Below are 19,992 nucleotides of genomic sequence, written 5' to 3'. Positions count from 1 at the left end.
CCATAAAATGTCATGGATGTCTTATCTCGCTGTCTCTGATTTCTCAGCCTGTCCTGATCCTATCTGTTCCTGGGACAAAATGCTCTGCTCCTGGAGACATCTCCAGTGGAAACGATTCCGCAGGGAATAGAAACCAAATCCATTAGGAAGCGATCGGATGCTTTCCTCAAATAAAGAATTCGACGAGGAAGAATGCAAAAAGAGGATTTTTGTCATTATTTCTTAGCAAATCTCGAGAAGAGCAGGAACAGCTCATTTCTGATATAATCTCTGCTGGTTTTACTTTGCACCCACTCCACGATGCCTCCGGGCCGTGGGCGTTCACTTTGCTCTGTCGTGCTCTTCACTGGAGGAGGGGAGACGAGAGCACAGTTCAGAGGGTTGAGTCAGGCTGTTTACACTCATCAGTGATGTCACGCTAGTCAAGTACCACTGAAGTGTCTCTAGAAGCTTCTGGAAGTCTGTTTAATTTGTACAAGATTGTGGATATAATGCCCTGGGGGTTTTGTTGTTGTTTTTGTTGTCATATTTTGTGTCTTGTCAACCTAGGCTAGACAGTGAGGTCCTCAGGCTGTGGGGACAGAGATGACTTCACTCTCCAAGGACCTTCCATCAGCTTTAGAACTCAGTTGGGAAGCAAAGAGGGAGGAAATATCCATCCTGCTGCACCCCCAGCTCTGCTGCAGGCTGGGTTTTGCTCCCAGACCACCCTTCTGCCAGGAATTTCTGCAGCTCCTGAGCACTGCTCTCCTCTCCTCTCCTCTCCTCGCCTGCCCAAAGCCACACAGGAACATGACATTAATATTACAAACTACACAAAAAACCCAGAAGGGAATGAATTACCTCAAAGGCCCAGACTGAAAAGAAGAAAGTCATCTCCTCCAGCTGCTCTGGTTGACCTCTGACAGTTGTGTTACGAGGCACTTGGGGGTTTTTGCACTGACACCAACTCGATGCTAAAACCATTGAGTAAAACCCCAACAAAATAAAACAAAACAAAGTGATTCAAAAGCAGAGCTTGTTCATAAATTCAGGCTCTGTGAGAAAGAGGAAAGGGAAATTTTTTCTAGGTAAATTACAGTTTTATTGGGTTTTGGTTTTGATAATTGAGAAGGGCCCTAAGAGAAGAAGCTGAAAAGCAGCATGTCAGTGACACGAGTAAAAAAGTCAACCCTATGAGCAGAAGGCTTTGCAAATATGCCCTTTGATCTCATGACTTTGAAAAACATTCATATTAACCAAGTCAGTCCTGGCTGAAGATGTCCCTGCTCCTTGCAGGGGGGTCGTTCTAGATGACTTTTAAAAGGACCCTTTCAACCCAACTTATTCTCTGAGTCTCTGGAGCTCTGCCAACAGGAGAGTTCTGCATCTCTCTGTCCATTTACATGCAGGGAAATGGAGGCAGCTGTATGGAAAGCAAGAAAATGCTGAGAATTCTTCCTTGTGGCTCATGTGTAAACAAATCTCCCCGTGAGAAATGAAAGGAGGTCAATCTGTTTAGCTCATCTGAAGGGAGGTTAAAAGGCAAAAGAGAGATCCAAGATCAAAGTTCAAGAGTTGAGAAGACACTGCTCTCCTAACAGAGTTGCTGTTGGTGACTTTTCATTAACTGGAGCCTCAGGAAGTCTCTTATGGAAAGAGGTGACCTGGGCTGAACAGAGTCTGTAAGGGTTTATGCATAAAGATGATTTATGTGAAGTGATCTGCACATTCTTTATGAAGGTCAGACTGGTTGGTCAAAGGATTTTATCAGAAAAATATACCTCAAGTGGGTCATCCAGAAGGTATCATCATCATTAATCAGTTCTGAAGGCCCCAGTGAAAGCACCTCTCCATCAGCAAGGCGCTGACAGAGCTGGGAATGGAGCACCTGGACAGGATGGAGAGATAGGGCTGTGTGAATCCAGTGAAGGCCAAGTGCAAGTTCCTGCACTTCCTGGGTCAGGGCAATCCCAAACACAAACACAGGCTGAGCAGAGAAAAAATTGAGAGCAGCCCTGAGGAGAAGGACTTGGGAGTGTTGGTGGATGAGAAGCTCAATGTAACCCAGAAGTTGTGCTCTGGCAGCCCAGAAAGTCAACCCTGTCCTGGGCTGCATCCAAAGCAGGGTGGGCAGCAGGTGAGGGAGGAATTCTGCCCCTCTGCTCTGATCTGGTGAGATCCACCTGGAACTCTGGGGCTACCAACATGAGAAGGATATGGAGCTGCTGGAGTGAGTCCAGAGGAAGCAACAAAGAGGATCAGAGAGCTGCAGCACATCTACTCTGGAGCCAGGCTGGGAGAGCTGGGGGTGTTCACCTGGAGAAGAGAAGGGTCCAGGGAGACCTTAGGGCATCTTCCAGTGCCTAAAGGGGTTCCAAGAGAACTGGAGAGGGACTTTGGATGAGAGCATGAAGTTATAGGACAGGGGGTAATGGCTTCAATCTGAAAGACAGATGGTTTAGATTCGATAATAGGAAGAAATTCTATATTCAGAGGCAATGAGGCCCTGGCACAGATTGCCCAGAGAAGCTGTGGCTGCCCCATTCCTGTAAGTGTCCATGGTCAGGCTGGATTGAGCTTGGAGCCACTCCTCTGAGTTTGGTAGCATCAGCAATTGTGCTGGGGATAGACTCTGCCCAATCATCCAGGTCATCAATGAAGATGTTAAACAGGACTGGACCCTGAGCAGTGTTGGCTGGTTTTATCACCTCCAGGTGTAGGAAGACCTTTTTCCATGTTGCCAGTTCCCAGAGATCCTCTATCCTTCTCATAGGCTCTCCCTATGTCTCAATTCATCTTTCCAGCTTTGGTTTAGAGCTATTCCCTTGTCTTGCCCAACAGGAATGAAAAGAATGTTTTCCTCCCTGTCTTTTTGCAGCAGCCTTGCAGAATTGAAGGATTAAGTCTTCCAATCAATCTTCCCTTCTATAGGAAAAGCAACTCCATTTACTCAGTCTTTCCTATCAGTTAAGTTTTCTTGACCTGTTGTCATTCTCTGAGTTCCCTCTAGATTCTCTTCAGTCTCTGACAAAAATCTTTGCTGGGGCTTGTTGCCCACAGCTGAGGATTCCACAGTGTGAGGTCAAGCAAAATGTTTGCTTTCCTTGTTGAGAAGATTGTAATCCTATTTATACATCGCGTGATGATGCCTGCCACTGTTACAGGAAATGTCACTGCAGATTCGTGTTCAGCTTGAAGTCTGTGGAATCCATCCATCCATCCATCTATCCATCCAACCATCCATCCATCAGTCCGTCCATCCATCCATCCACCCATCCATCCATCCCTCCATCCAACCATCCATCCATCCATCCCTCCATCCATCCATCCCTCCATCCAACCATACATCCATCCCTCCGGCTGTCCATCCATCCATCCATCCATCCATCCATCCATCCATCCATCCCTCCATCCATCCCTCTCCACAGCACTGGCCAGCAGCTCCCCATCCTCTGTTGGTGCTCTTGTTTGCTCTTTCTAAGTTCAGGCCCCTGCAGTTGACCTGGATTAAGCAGTGCCTTATTTTCTTTGTTGAACATCGTTTCTGATTTTGTTAAGATTGTTCTGGAGGTTTGAGCTCTCCTCTCATTCCCCTGTTGGGTGTTCTGTGTGTGTTTGATGAGGGTAATTCCTATTCCATCACTGCTCAAGATTCACACGGGGAGAGCAGAGCTTGATGGCACCTCATAGATTGATCTTTGGTTATGGCAACTGTTCACTGGGAGCATTTAACGGCTTTAAACTGAAAAAGTGTAGGTTTTGATTAGGTATTAGAAAGAAACTCTTCCCTGTGAGGGTGTTGAGGCCCTGGCAGAGGTTGCCCAGAAAATCTGTGGCTGCCCCATCCCTGGAATTGTTCAAGACCAATTTGGATGAGGCTTGGAGCAACCTGGACCACTGGAAGATGTCCCTGCCCATGGCATGGGGTTGGAACTAGAATCAAAGAATGGTTTGTGGTGGAAGGGCCCTAAAAATCCCTTCCACCACTAACCATTCTATGATTCTATGATTTTTCTAACTTAAAAAATAAAAATTTCCCTGCACCTCCAATCAGTTTCTTTGGCCATGCAAACATGAGAGCATAACAGAGCAATCACAGCCATTTCTCAGCTAACTCCACTCCTCTGCTAACTTCTATAAAGAGTTGAAGGTTGGTTTGATATGACTTCTTGCCAGCTGCATAGTGACTGTAATTCTGGTTTTCACAATCACATATTTCAGTGGCTTAATTCCAGTGTTTTTACAGGCAATGGGGAAAAAACCCAAACAACTGGTGGGTTTGTAATTTTCTTGCTCTTCTTTTTCTCCACCTGTTTAGTAAACAGGCACAGTAAGGGTCCTCCAGTCTGCCAAGAGGACCATGGATGACTCTCATGCTGTTTCAGGCATCACAGGAGGAAAACTGCAGAATCCCAGAGGGAGGAAAGAACCTCTGGAGGTCATCTTGTCCAACCCCTCCTGAGAGCAGGGTCACCTAGAGCAGGTCTCTCAGGCACATGATCAGTCAGGTTTCAATATCCCCAAGAATGGGGACTCCACAATCTCTCTGTGCAGCTGTGGTGATGTTTGGTGACTCTCAACATTAAAAAACCCCACAAACTAAGCAAAAAAGCCACTGCAACCCCAAAACAAACAGTTTTTTTTCTTTTTGAAGCAGAATTTCCTATATTTCAATCCCTTGCCTCTTGTCCTGTCACTGAGCACCACCAGGAAGAGTCTGGCTCCATCATGTTTGCTTCTTTCCATCAGATATTTATTCACCTTAATACCACCACATCCTTCTCTTCCAGGTGAACAGTTCCAACTCCCTCAACGTCTCCTCTTACAGGAGATGCTCCCATCCCTTAATCACCTTTATGGTCCTTTGCTGGATTCACTCCACTATATCCATGTTTATCCTCCTTTCCCATTTTTTTCCAGTATGCTCATGTCTTTCTCAGCCAAAATAACTTTAAATACATATAATTTGTCCAAAGTGCTGTTGTGGTTTAATTCCAGCTGGTAAATAAGCTCCCCACAGCCACTCCCTCACCATCCCCAGCAGGCTGGTGGAAAAGAAGTGGATGAGTAAAAGTGAGACTGCTTGTGGGTTGAGATAAGAACAGTTTAATGATCGAGATGTAATAGTAAAATAATAGTAATAATAATAATAATAATACTAAACAACCTATTTTTTCCACGCTGAAATCTCACCTTTCATTCCCACTAATGCTGCTTATCTGAGTGTCTCTAAATGGAGAATGAATAGGTGTAGAACTCTCAAATTATTTTACCTTCTTGGTTTTACTTGCCAGTATACTTCCCCATCCAAGTAATATGGACCAACTCTTTCCTTGAGATCCTACATCCTACTATTCTAGTGATTGCATGATTGACTTCTACAGGATATACAAAGCAAGAAGTAGTTGCATTCATTAAAATACAAATTCATGCCCCTGGCAGAATGGATGTCCTTTAAGACTGTCTTGGATGTGGTTATTTATTTGTATTTTAGGTGATGAGGATAAAGCTGTGATAAAATCTTTTTTTCTTCTTTCTTTTTCTTTTTCTTTTTTTTTCCCTCCTGTGTCTACTACGTTAGGAAATGCTTGTTCCAATTTGTACAAACTGCCTTCACAGTAAATTGGACAAGTGTCCCCAAGGAGCAGTAGACAAAAGACTTGGGAAGTGCCATGGGGATGGGGAGGGAAATGCTTTTATTGCCAATCAAATTAAAGGCATTTAGATGTGCTCTTAAATTTTCCTGTAAATATATTACTGTGGGATAAGGATGTGGCTCCAGAGCTGTGTGAATAAGGGACATTTCAATAGCTTGGTAGGATGGGGTGGGAGGTGGCTGCTGCTAAAAACATTGGTTAAGCTACAACAAAATACTTCGTTTTCAGTTTTTCCTTCCTTACAAGGAGAAAAAGCTTTAGAATGGAAACACATTCTGAAAATGAGAAATCAACATGAAATACTTAGAGTGCTCTAAAAGCCGTCCTTCTCTCCCCCTTTCACACCACTCTGTTGGAGAAAAAATAGACACATTCACTGTTTGCCAAAACTACCCTTGCCCAGTTGTAATCAAATCATTTTACAACAGGGTGTAGACTTTCACTCCATGTTTGCTGTCTGTGGCCTTGGGGAAGTCATAGCAGGAAATGTTTCCACTTGCTTATCTCCAAAGAGGAAGGATGGCTCAGGAGAAATCTCTGTGTTTTCAAGCTGTTTGGTTGTCCCACATCCCTGCTTGCAGTGGTCTTAAACTGTGGGAGATAAAGAAAATAAAATGATTCCTTACCCCTGCCCAGAGACTTCCCTGTAACTGTCTTCCATGTGCCCAGATTTTCCCAGGTAAGAGTTTTGCTGGATTTCAGGTTGCATTTTGTGATGAAGGTTGTGTTGGTAGTTCTGAGCTCACCTGAGACCTGGGAGAGGTGAGGTTTGTTCCCAAGTCTATCACAGACTCCCCATATGAATCTTCAACTGATTCTTGTAATGTTCAGTGGTTGTGATCAAGAATTTCCACCAAGACACCACAGAATCATAGAATGGTTTGGGTTGGAAGGAACCTTAAAGATCATCCAACCCCACCTGCCATGGGCAGGGACACCTTCCACTATCCCAGGTTGCCCCAAGTCCCATCCAACCTTGCTTTGAACATTTCCAGGGATGGGAGAGCCACAACTTCTTTGGGAAACCTGTGCCAGTGACTCACCACTCTCTGAATACAGAATTTCTTCCCAATATCCAATCTAAACCTACCCTCCCTCTGGCTGCTCAGGTTCTCACAGCTTGGCTGCCATAATTCTGGATTGAAGGCTTTTCCCCTAAAATGAAGGATTTCTGGCCTGGGGGCACCTGCAGCCTCAGATGCCAATTATGTGTGTATGTGGTACACTGAGGCTGGCTGGGGAAGCTGCACTCTGGATTTTCTGTACTTTTAATGGATTTAGCTCCCAACCATTGCTCTCTCAAGGCAGTTGCACTTTCATCCTCTTTCATGTGTCTGGCCCAATTAAAGGAGGATAGTGAGTGATTTCTTTTAGTCCTGGAGTTTTGCTGTCTGGTGAATCTCAGTGCTGATTTTTTTTTGCTTGGTTTTGAAACTCTGAAAGAAAAAACGAGATTGAAGTACAACAGGTGCCTGAGGCCATTTGGCTGCTCCCAGTACAGTGCAGAACTGGGATGTTCTGGTGCTTTGCTTTCCATGGAGGACAAACCAAAGGAACAGCTGTGTCAGTGTCATTGGATCCCAAAAGAGACTTTAGCTCTTCCCTGAGATATCTGTGAATGTGCCCATCATGTGACACATGGTCATGGTCCACAGAAACTGGAAGCCATTCCCAGTTTTTTGCCTATCAGAGGGACACTGGCTGGCCCAGGACATGAGAAATCTGAATATCCAAGCCCAGAATGAAGCATCGTGGATCATGTCATCCAGCCTAACACCCCAACATCTTTCTCAGTACAAGAAGAACATGGATCTGTTGGAGCAGCACTGGAGGAGGCCATGAAAATTATCAGAGAGATGAACCAGCTCTGCTGTGAAGAAAGGCTGTAGAGTTTGGATTGTTCAGCCTGGAGAAGAGAAGGCTCTGGGGAGTCCTTAATGTGGACTTTCACTACTGAAAGTGACTTATAAGAAAGGTGGGGACAGACTTTTTTGCAGCACCTGTAGTGACAGGAAAATAGGTTTAAACTAAAAGAGAGTAGATACAGAATAGTTATAATGATGAATTTTATTTTATGGTGAGGTGAGTAAAAGGCTGGACCAGGATGCCTCATCACTGGAAACATTTAAGGCCAGGGAGGTTGGACTGGATGATCTTTAAAGGTCTCTGTCAACCCAAACCATTCTGAGTTTGCCATCACACCAAAAGGGTTGCAATGCTTGTTGGACTATAACCATTTTTGGGGTAGACACACCAATTTGGGGTGTTTTGTCATAGCCTTGGAGTGAAAAAGCAGCAGTTGCATTTGGTCCTTTATCATGTCCCAACTGATGCAGCACCTTTATCTCGTCTCTTCCTTTGCTGCCATCATCTCCTTGCCTCAGAGTTGAACTGTTTTGGTATCAAAGTCCTGGGGCTCTGTTGACATGCTGGAGGATGTCTGAGGCCATGGTGAGAAATTTTTGTGGATGAGGAGGTGGGAAGGAGGAAGAAATCTTTCTCTGACTGTTGCATTTATTTATTCATTCATTATTATTTATTTATTTATTTATTTATTATTCTGCTGCTGCTACCTCAGGCCTTGAGGGGATTTTTTTATTTGTTTGGTTTGGTTTGGGTTTTCTTGTGATTTTTTTTCTTTAATTTTTTGTTGGGGTATTTTTGGATTATTTTTTTGTTTGTTTTTTTGGTTAGTTGGGGTTTTGTGGGATTTCTTTGTTTTGTTGTGGGTTTTTTGTTGGTTTTCTTGTTTGCGTTTTTTTGTTGGGTTTTTTTGTTTTTGTTTGGGATTTTTTTGGTTTGTTTTTTGTTTGTTTTGTTTTTTGGTGTTTGCTTTTTATAGGGGTTATGGAGGTGTTCCTTTTTTGTTTCTTTTTTGGTTTTTTTTGTTTTCTTTTTTTTTGTTTGTTTGGTTTAGTTTGTTTTTTGTTTTGTTTGTTTTGTTTTGTTTTGTTTTATTTTGTTTTATTTTTTTTAACCAGCAAGGCAAAGTAACTCCAATATTTCTATGGGAAGCCCAGGAGCTTATAGCAGCAAACTGTCTTTTTTGAGAGCTCATCAAGACTGCAGTGTGATGGATTGACTCCAGCCAGCTGTGTACTGGTAATGTTCCAGAAGACAACATTACCTTTTCTTGATCGAGTGCTTAAGTCTTTTCCTTCCAGCTCAGGATCTCAAAGCACTTTGTGAACAGCAAGGAATTAAAAGTTGCCCTTTATCAGTGGAGAAAATAAGACACAGGGAGGTCAAATGACTTGCTTGCCCTCAAGATCATTTGTAGTCCAGAAGATCTGGATTTTAGTGCTTTTAATTTTTTTTTGCAGGTGGGCATCCTGAAGTTTGGAGATTGCCCTGCATCTTCTATTTGCCTTTGTCCTCTTTTTTCTTAGCCTGTTGGGGTTTAACTGACTTTTAACAGGGCTGTGTCTGTCTTTTTCTCTGTTTTTTAGGTTTGAAGTGTAATCCCACATCCATCACCAGCCAGAAAATGTCTTATGGATCCATTGATGGGAGTGGATTTGGGAGCAGGAACCCATTTGGAGGCCCTTCAAGACAAGGCTATCAACCTCTCGGTGAAGTATTGATCCCTTGCTGTAATTTATTCCCCCTGACTCCCTGAGGACTGGAGTTTCACTTGCTCAGGTTCAGCGTGGCTGCTGTATAAATATCCCACCCACACCAGGGGTCATTTCTGACCCTCATTTTCAAAGGTGAAAACCAAACTTGTTGAGTTTGATTTGTGTGATTGAGGCCCAACATCTCACCGTGCTCAGGATTTGAGGCTGCAACATGGGAGAGCAGCACTGACGAGGATTTTGGAGGAATTTTGGGGGATCAGAAGGAGAAATGCAGAATATTCTCTAAATTGGCTGGTGTCTTTTCTCATCTCCCCATCCCCTTCCCAAGAAATTCATCTCAATGGTTTTTCTAGGGCTGGCTGATGGTGGGAGTAGATGGAAAAATGTACAAAATGGGCTGTGCTTTCCCAGAGAACAACTTTGCTGTGGAAACTGCTTGAACCTGGGAAACATACTTGGATGTGGCACACAGGATCAAAAACTCACTCAGGAAATGCTGAAACCATAAACAGTGACTTGCAAATGCCCATGGATTCTTTCTTTGTGTCATTTTTTTAAGCTGTAGGGCTGATCTGAGCTTATCTAGTCTGCCTTTGAGAAAGTCTTTTTATCTGAAATTTATCCTTCATTACATTCCTTGGTCTGGTTTGCACTGGAAGGTGGCTCTGGTGTAGACACAACTGGGAGTTCAAACTGGCAGAAACCTCAGGAAAGGAGCTCTTGGAACAATGCAAAGGGCTCTGTTTTCCTTTTTTCACCAAGGAAGAACATCACCCCTCTCTCCCCTTCCCTTTAGTTTCAACTGGGCTATTCATTGACACAGCCTGGTTTGGTGTTCATGTTTTGAGGGTTGCAAATGTTCTTTGGGAAGCATTTCTTTATTTTGCAAATAGCTGTTCTTCCTGGATGGAAATATAAAAAAAACCTCATAGAGGTTTCTCTTGGGTTTCTGTTTTCTTACAAATTTGGGGTTTAATTTTGATTTTTTTTTCAAACAGGAAGAAGGTATTGAAGTAAGTATAAGTTGTCTGTTCAGTTGTAAAAAGTGATTTTTAGGCTATTCTACAAGGCAAAATTAAAGGCATAAAAGCAAGGAAGAATGAGATACTTGGGCACAATCAAAGAACCATGAGAAAAAGGAATTGAAATGTGGACTAGACAAATGATGACTGTCAGTGCATTGTAGCTTAGGTTAAAAAAAAATGAGTATTTATTGTGTTGTATGAAAAAAATACTCTTTTTAATGCAAATTCACAGAATAACTCAAGACACTTGAAATCTCTAAATATTTGAAGAGATCCCTCATTGTGCCCAGCTTGCCCATGGCTTGGCAGTCAAAGCTGTAATGCTGAAGCCACCCTTAGTAGATAGCAAAGAGGAGCTGGTGTGGAAAAATCAGCTTTTTTGGAACAGCCACTGAGTGTTGGCTGCCCCACCAGTGCCTGTTGATGCTCTGGATTATGGCTGGGAGTTGAGTGCTGGTTTCTCTTCTCTTGCACACATTCTGTGCAGTGACATTGCCATGGACACATCTGCAGGGTCTTCCAGGGTGGATTTTCCCAGCCAGCCAGAATTGGTTGGTCCTTTAACTAAGCATCCTTGTGGAAAGGGTTGCAAGGGGAGGGACTTGTTAGCATTGGCCAAGGCACTTTCTCCAAAGGAAACTTTGGAGAAATTTCCTTTCTCTGTGTCTCAGTCAGAGGTGGGTTCAGTCAGCCCTTAGAAAAGAAGATTTTAGACATTATCACTGTGTCCCACTGTTGAAAGGGTGGCTACAAACAGGGTGAAAACTCCCTTTTCACATGGAAAAGACAAGGGGTAATGGATGCAAGTCACTCCTGGGAAAATTCAGTTTTCACAGACTCAGACAAGTGGAAAATTTTTTGCATTGAGAGCAATCAGCCCTTAGAGTAATCTCCCCAGGGAAGTGATGAATTCCTGAATGCTGGAGAATTTTAAAGTTCAGCTGGATAGGGTGCTGAGCCATCTTGTCTAGGCTGTGCTTTTGCCAAGAAAGGTTGGATCAGATGATCCTTGAGGTTCCCTTCCAACCTGACATTCTGAGATTCTGTTCCATGCTCATCTGAGCCTGCATCCCTTCACCACGGCAGGCTGAAACATTGGATGCCTTTTGTCATAGCATCCCCAAATATTGCCATTAATTAAGTGTCAGGAGAGGGTAATGCAACACTAATTATCTGCCTCCTGCTTCTGGACGATGGATGACTGGTTTGCTAAGAAAAGCTGCTTTTTGTATTAGATCATGGAACAAAGGAGCATGGCCTTCCTGTCAGAGTTCTGTGTCTGCTCTCAGCAGGGGCAGACCTTGATGGGAATGTTCTGGGTGTGCTTTAAACCTGTCCCTCTCCCTATAAATAATAAATAAATAAATAAATAAAGCCAGGTATCCCTGCAGGAAGTTAATGTCCAACTGCTGTCCAGCTGTTCCATGGCAATACTCAGATATCCAACAGAAAACCCTTAGATACTGCAGAAACAAAACTGATGGGTGTGGAACTGCTTCATCTGTAATACAGAGAGCAAAGAAAAGGGATATTAGGTTTTGATTGATTTTGATTGGTTTTGTTTGGTTTTGTTTGGTTTTGTCTGGTTTTGATTGGTTTTGTTTGGTTTTGTTTGGTTTTGTTTGGTTTTGTTTGGTTTTCTCTGTTTTTGTTTCATGAAAATTGATATTACCATGGGGGTTTCCTCTGTCCTTATGCATCTGTTTGTCTTGGCTCTGTTTCTTCCATGCTCGATCCAAATGTGCTGCCAGGATGGGAAAGTTTAATTAGGTGAAGGTGATCCCCTTGGCTCTGGGCTGATGTGATGATGGATGGATTTACAGCCCATCCTGAGGCCATGTGGAGGTTAACCTGACCAGCCTAATTAGAGAGATCCACAGATTTCATCTGCAGCAATTTGGAGAGGAATCCCAAGACAATGCTTTTGGCAATTTGGTTTGCCTTGGACACCTCAGTGTCAGAAAACTGTAATTTTCTACAGTCAGAAAACCTCATTCTGCTCCAAAATATCAGCCATTTTTCTCTGTGTTCCCCTGTGTCCTTGTAGGAGCTTCTCTGGGCTTCAGCTGGGCATTGGTGTTGCATGAACAAATTGGAAAGCAGGAAGTAGAAAGTTATTGTTCAGGGATTTTTTCTTTTTGTTTTTAAGTTTAAACCTGAGAAATGGGAAAGATTGACTTCAAAATATTATTTTTTAAGTTGTGTGACATGTCTAAGATAAACAGAGGCCGAACACCATACAGCAGGAGGAATTAAACCCTGGATTCTTACTGTTTTGATGTGTGCAACCCGCACTCTCCACCATGTTCAACCTGTCTTCCCAAAAACCATCTTTTTGTGGGGAAAATGAACAAAACCTGCTTTACAATGGGAGGCATATAGATCAGAGAATTTAAATTGCTTGGATTAAAATGCCACAAGCCAGGAAATTTTTAACACTGCTTTTATTAACCTTACTGTAACCTGGACGGTAAATGCCAGCTCTGAAAAGGTGAGGTTAATTTCATATTCCAGCAGTGCGTTGCTTCCAGGTGAGCTCAAGGGACTGCTGGGTCACTGCTTAATTTGGCTGTGACTTCATTTAGACCATTTTCCCCTCAGTTTCTCCTGAAGGTTTTGTGTGGGACTCTGGCCAGGGTTGTACTGAAGATATATCACAGGTGAGTCTTTCTCCTGGTTGGATAAGGTTGGTTATCTTGTCACTGAACAAAATGAGATTAGTCCCTGCAAGATATCCTTGGCATTGTTCTCTAGGTATAAATCACCTAATTATCATTTCAATACTTAGCAATTGTTAAATGACTATTTCAAACATTTTTTTTCCCAGGGATCAGGTCTATCCTTTTTTTTGCCCTCCCCTCTCTACCACTCACCTGCCTTTGTGATGCACCAACCAGCCTTTGGGTGGAAAGTCATGTGGCAGAGCTGGCAGTGCTGTCACTGACCTGTCATTGAATCATTTGGTGGTAAAAATCCTCTAAGATCCTCAAATCCAACCGTTAACCCAGCACTGCCAGTTCCACCACTAAACCATGTTCCCAAGTGCCACATCTGCATGTCTTTTAAATCCCAAATATCCAATCTAGACCTCCTCCTTACTGATGAAACATCCTTCTGTCCTCTCCAATCCTATTTTCTTCTTTTTCTAGAGGTTTTGCCATCTCCACATCTCAATACTGCACAGTGCTGAGGCACAGAACAAACTCCTGAGCACACAAGGAGTCCCCCTGAGGTTAATTAATTAACATTAAGCAGGTGGTTAATCCTTTTGCTATATTGGGGCCTGAAAACTGCTTTAGTTTTGCATTGGCTTCTTAAATTAATTCCAGTACTTGGGATGTTTTGGTGAAGGGAGCTTGAATCCTGTGGTCATTGCAGTGTAAGGCGTTGTCCAGAAAGTCTGGTGGGAGCTCCAGGTCTAGTTGTGGCAACTTAAATGGACTTAACTATCCTTAGAAAAGAGTGCTAGAAAGAGATAAAAGCAGTGAAAGAATGCAAGAAAAAAATTGTTGAATCTTTTGGGAGATTCGAAGCTGCTATGCAATATTAGGGGTGTTTTTTTCAAAGGCTAAAAGTCTTAAACTGAAGGGCTGGATGAGATCCCATTGAGTAATTTAACCAAAATGTGCTTTTGGGATGGAGTCCTGTCAAGGGCAGAGTTACAGAATCATTAAGGTTGAAAAAGATCTCCAGGATCATCAAGTCCAAGCTTCAAAGAAGGAAGGACTGAAGATGTGACCTCCTGCAGAACCTTTTCTCTGCCATGCAGGGATGGATTCACAAATATTGCTCCAAGGTTACCTCCTGGACTTGCCTCTGGTTTAGAGAGATCTAAATAATAACATGGCTTGACAAATGTTGTGTAAAACATTTCTGAGAGTCTTTATGGTTGACTGTGGCTTCAAAGTCTTGGGTCCTGTCTTGAATGTATGGTCCCACAGGAGCTGAGGAGTTGGGTCTCATATTTAATAAGTTATTAATAAAGGTCAGCTTAAAGTCTAAATGCAAACAACACCGAAAAAAAAATTACAATAAGATGCTCTCTTTCAATAGACAACCCCAAAAACATTTTTGTGGCATCTACAGAATTACTTCATATTGTTTGTTTGCTATTGTGCAAGGCTTCCAAAAGTTACAGATTTATTTTCTTAGTCCATTTTCACCAGATTTGGAGGATCTTCTCTGCCTTACATTCAGTTCTTAATAGATCTTAGCAATGATTTAATGAATTAATAAGCCTAAACTTAAGAAAACATATTAAAGAATAATGAACAACATGTTTTATAGCAAAAGGAATTGCCAAGAGAATTAACTTCCATACAAAAACTGACTTTGAAACTGTTTGTTTTGAAAACCTCTGCCCTATCCCTTCTGGCACTTTTAACATTATAATAAAACATTTTGCTATAATTTTAGTATTTCAGGAAATGTAAGTGGTTATGCATTTATTTATATAACTAGGAAAATCAGAACGCACTGTTGGAATAAATAAGTATTTTAATGAAATATGTGAGGGTGAGCTGACAACTTCTTAGCAGGGAAAAAAATAATCAACAAAAACAACAAACCAAAAAACTCTTGGGTAAAGATAAACTTTTTTTTTTTTCTCTCTCTGCCAATTTTATTTATTAGTCTTGGTTATCCAAAGCAATTTTAATGTAAACATGTAAAAATCACGCTGGCAGTCCCAATCTTTGACAGAAAATCAGAAATCAAAGACAGTGCCCTTTCCTTAGGCATTTCAGCTGGAAATGCATTTAAACATCCTCTCAGAACAGCTTGCTTCATTTTCCACTCAATTACAGTGGAATTAGAAGTAGTTTAAGAAGATCCTCTGCCTGCAGCCTTCTCCTCGTGTGGGTAGAGGTGCCTTGGTGGGGAAAGCAGAACAGAATGAATGTTTCTGGTAAAAGTTGTCCAGTGGAAAGAGTCCCTGACCATTGCAGGGGGTGAGAACCAAATGATCTTTAAGGTTCTTTTCCTTCATTTTCCTTTCATTCACTTTCCTTTAATTCATTTTCCTTCTTTTCCAACACAGGCCATTCTGTGGTTCTATATTTCTATGAACTTATGGTTCCTTTATTTTCCCAATGTGTGCCCAGACCTGGAGCTGCCCTTCTGGGATTTCTTTCCACATGGATGTGTTTTCCTAAACGAGAAGAGACTGCCTTGTGCTTTGATTTCAGCTCCTGAAATTAACACAGCTCAATGTTCTTTCTTCTTTCAAAAGCTTTTCTTTGTCTTGGATGCAGAGGAAAGGGAAGTTTTATTAACAAAATAAAACTCAGCTACCACCTCATTTGAACTTTGTTCCAGCTCTTGTTTAAACTGTTCAGACCTGGACAACACATCAGTGATTTTAAACTGAAGGAGGGAAGGTTTAGGTGAGGTGTGAGGAAGAAATTCTTCCCTGTGAGGGCGGTGAAGCCCTGGCACAGGTTGTCCAAAGAAGCTGTGGGTGCCCCACAAGTGTTTGAGATCAGGTTGGATGGGGCTTGGAGCAGCCTGGTCTGGTGGAAGGTGTCTCTGCCCATGGCAGGGGATTGGAACAGCAGGATCTTTAAGGTCCTTTCCAACCCAAACCATTCTATATTTCTATGATTCTCTGATCAATGCTCCCAAGATTCTTTAATTCTGTAGATTGAATCCTATTGTATTTTTTTGAAACTTTCTCACTTGCTTAGGAGCACTTCTGTTAGGAGAGCAGAGCTCTTCTCCAACAAGCTATAAGGGAGTGCTTGGCTGTATTATGAAATTCCTTCAAGGGCTTCAAGGCTTCCTCAGCATTTCCTACCCCACTGGGCTTCCACCCTGTCCTTTGCATCATGGCATTGTCTAATGCTTGGATCTAAAGCCTGTTTTTCTTGATCTGTGCCTGCAAATAAGTCCACCTGAAACAAGACACAGCTGAAAGTGAGCAGTAGGATTGCTGCATGACCTTGTATGAACATCTGTCCATGTTTGCTGAATGGGGATCCATGGGAAAGAGGATGAGGTTGGAGCAACCCTTCTGCAGCTGTTTGCTTTTCCACCAGAGATGTTTCTCTGTGCACATCCCAGTGCTCCCCAGGGTCTTGCTGTGCCAGGCAGATGTGCTGCCAGGATGATTTCACTCTGAAATCAGGGGTAGAGCAGATCAGAGCTTATTTTGGGTTTGCTGGAATATTTCCAGCTTCTGGGGTGGTGGATGCATCCCAGTTTGGTTCATCGAGTTGTCTCCCCAGGGAGGAAGCAGAACCAGGCTCCAGCCTGGCTAAATACTCAGCATTTTTCCTGAGGTTCTGCAACTCCTTTCCTGCAATATCAATGGGAGAACTCCCAAAGTGCACTGGAAAAGGTGATGTCCAGGAGCAGACTGTCATTTCTAGCACAGCTTTATCCACTCCCTGTTGTATTCCCTTCTTGGGAAGGTGCTGGCACTTTTTATTGCCTTTATGGCTTCTGAAAGGTATTTTTTTCTTCTTGCTTTTTTTTTGGCTTTTTTAAAAAGGAATGTGCTCATCAGGAAACCAAATGAGGTTGATATTGAATTCAACCTGGTCTGTCCTAGTTTGGATTGCAAGGATATCCATGTATAGTGACTAAACAAGTGCATGCTCTGTCTCCTCTACTATTGCTGTAGTAACCCCAGTAAATTTCAGATTTTTTGATTTTTTTTTTGCTGTTGCAGAATTCCCACTTGGGCTTTTGGCTGTGAAAGGGAACAAATCCAAAAAGTCTAAAACCTGGGAAAAAGTTTAGGAAGGAAAAACGTCTCTGTTGCCTGTGCTGTTGTGATATGGGTGCTGCAGGACACCCTGAGGGAGATGGAGCTCTGTGAATTTGAGACGTTCATATATGAATAATATTAAAATCATTAATATTTAAAGTAATAATAGATAAACTAGCAAAACCTCTGTGCATGAATGCAGCTTGTAGCCTACCAAGTCACTGATTTTTGGAGAGCAAATCCTTGTCTTGGTCTCTGTCACTACTCTGTAGTGTGGCCATGTGCAAATCGCTTAACTTCCTTGTTTTCTTGTTTCCTTCCCCTCCTATCCTTGGTCTTATCCAATTAATTTAATTATTAAGAATGTAGAATATGCCTTTCTTAGTCGATTAGAAGTAAAAGAATTTAGCATCCTTTGTGTATGAGTGCATCTCCCTTTTCCTCTTTGAAAATGCAAGTGGAGTTTTATGGCATTGCCTTCTGCCAGGAAAATGGGAATGGAGATTTATAGAGAAATTGAAAAAACGTAGTTGTGGATTTCTGTTCTGCAGCTCAGCTCTAAGGATGTATTTATTTGCAGAACATACACAAATCTCACTTCTGTACGTAATGGAGGGCTAGACACAGCTGACCCAAATATGTATGACACAAACAGAATTTGAGTGGAGGAAAAAAAAGGAATAAAGCTTTTATCCATGCTGTCAGTCCAGAAATATTATTTCTAAATATCTCTTCTTCCAGGTTGACATTTGCTTGCAGACTGACACTGGCAGCTAGAAGTGGGCAGGGATTAAAGATCAACCGTGAGGAAGGACTCGACAGATGTAAGCAGGTAGATTGGGGATTAGGGTGAATTAGTGTGGATGGAAAGCATTTAGGAGCAAGGAAGGATTTGAAATTGGATGTTAGGATGTATGCTTTGCAGATCTTCCCCGAATTCCTGTTATTCTTGGATATTAATGGTTGGGATTTATGAGCACATTCGGTGGCTGTGGATGTGGTGAAGGCAGTGGCGGTGCTGCAGGTGGTTGGAGTGAGGTGGAAAAAGCAGCTTAAAGAGGTTTTGAGGTGTACAGGTGGTTGTATAGGTGTTTCTCAAAACAATTTCCCATTATTTCCTGATCCCAAGCTGGAGAATCAATCAAAGTCCTTCTGATTTGTACATCAAGGAACAAATGCAATGAGCTTAGCCAGGAAAATAACTCCTGCTCACAGACTGAGCCCTTTGCCAGCTGTGCTTCTCTTGGGGGTTATATCCTAAGGTTTGGAGCTGTCATGATTTCCCTGGAAAAACCTTTCTCTTTCCCATTCCTGAGCCTGGGGGTTTTTCTTAGCCAGAATACCTTGCTGTTAAATCTTGGTTATTTCCTTAAAGCAGGGAATGTTCAGACCTGGGCAAAACTTCAGTAGCTTTAAGCTAAAAGAGGGTTGGTTTAGATTGGATTTTGGGAAGAAATTCTTCCCTGTGAGGGTGGTGAGGCTCTGGCAGAGGTTTCCCAGAAAAGCTGTGGCTGCCCCATCCCTGGAAGTGTTTGAGGATGGAGCTTGGTGAAACCTGGGATAATGGAAGATGTCCCTGCCCATGGCAGGAGGTTTGGATCTGGATGATCTTTGAGGTCCCTTACAACCCAACCCAACTCATTCTGTGATTTAAACTCACTTTTAAATTTTTAAAGGAAGCACTTGAATGAAGCAAAACTTGACAATGAACACTTATATAGACATAGATTTCCTTTTCTCTTTGAATAATCAGTGATGCCTCCCATGGATGCAGCTCTCCCTTCTGCCTGGATGGTGTCTTAGGCTGGAGAAACACTTGGAGAAAGTTTAATTTCTTCTGTCCTGGAGCTGTGGGGGTTTGGTTCAGGTTATCATCACAGACACTTGGACTTGTCTACAACATCTTCCCTTGTCCAAGATGGAAAGGAAGCAGCTGGAGAGTGAAGTAGGGCAGGTCTTGTCCTTCAGGGTTTCAGAAGGAACTTTTGAAGCACCTTAGAATATGTTGTTACTAATGGTTTTCAAGAGGTGAAGGGTAGGGTGGTCTCTAACAACCCTTAGTTGTGACATCCCAAGCAGTGGGTGCATTTTATTCCCTGTTTTCCATGCTTTTCTGCAATGCCCAAGGCTTTCTTGCCCTAAATTATTCAATTTTTTTGGTGGAAATCAATCCTGAAGTGGTAGGCAGGTGATTCATGGGAGATACAGTACCAGGGTTAAAATACTCCAAATGGGCTTTTTGACAGCTTATGTCCTATTTTCAGAATCTCTTTCTAAGGTCACACCTCACTGATCTCCAGGTATTGAGGATGCAGGTGGGGATGTGGGAGTGGATATTCCAAGGCACTTTTCTACTCTGGAATGTTTTTAAGGATCTCTTAAAATTTCAACCAATGTTGATTGTTTGTTGTTTCTTTTTTATAGCCAGTCAAACCTGATTACTCCTAAATCCCTTGGTGCCCAGCAATGTGCTGAAATGCAATATTTCCCATGAATATTTCTGTGTGTTTGGCCATTCCTTGCCTTGAAAGCTTCACCAACAGATTTGGGAGTGGATTTTCAGAGAGACAAAGAATATCCCATACATGTGAATACATAGAGCCTTATTTGATTAGGTAAGGAATTTTATTTTATTCTATTTTTTTTCCCTAAATGCTTTGCTCTGGTCCTTAGTGGAGAGCAGAAGACCGAGGATCTGACCACAGCCATGCTGCATAAAATAGAATATCCTCTATTCCTTCTCCTCTCCTAATAGAGATACAGAAATGGAAACAGGGATACAGCTGGCAAAGCAGGGGGACAAAATTATATAAAGAAGATTTTTTGAAGTCATAAATCCATCTGAAGATTTTTAAAGTCATAAATCCATCTTTTGGGAATAGCACATGCCTTGAACTTGCATGTGAAACAGTTCTGTTGTGTGTGAAGCTGTGTGGAGACAAGACCACTGGGAAGCATCCCATTCTCCCCTAAAAAAGAGGTTTTGAAGGGATAAACCAGTCCTGGGAGTCTGAAAATTTCAGTCCTCCTATGCTTTTCCA

At 42.4% G+C, this 19,992-nt stretch overlaps 1 protein-coding gene across 7 annotated transcripts in view; it reads left to right on the top strand.

Moving 5' to 3' along the window:
• TSNARE1 (t-SNARE domain containing 1) overlaps window positions 1-19,992 on the top strand; it is a 442,869-nt gene that overhangs the window by 88,002 nt on the left and 334,875 nt on the right. For all 7 annotated transcript variants that reach the window (XM_085053686.1, XM_085053689.1, XM_085053691.1 and 4 more), the window contains one exon: window positions 9,089-9,211. In XM_085053686.1, coding sequence (XP_084909812.1) covers window positions 9,127-9,211 — 85 coding nt within the window. In that variant the 5' untranslated portion in view covers window positions 9,089-9,126. The remainder of the gene's footprint in view (window positions 1-9,088; window positions 9,212-19,992) is intronic.

Source organism: Lichenostomus cassidix, chromosome 2 (genome assembly GCF_008360975.1).
Source record: "Lichenostomus cassidix isolate B80296 chromosome 2, HeHo_3.0, whole genome shotgun sequence".
Classification (NCBI taxonomy): domain Eukaryota; kingdom Metazoa; phylum Chordata; class Aves; order Passeriformes; family Meliphagidae; genus Lichenostomus; species Lichenostomus cassidix.
The sequence above is the reverse complement of the archived record's forward strand: the minus strand, read 5'-3'. Positions and strand labels throughout refer to the sequence as shown.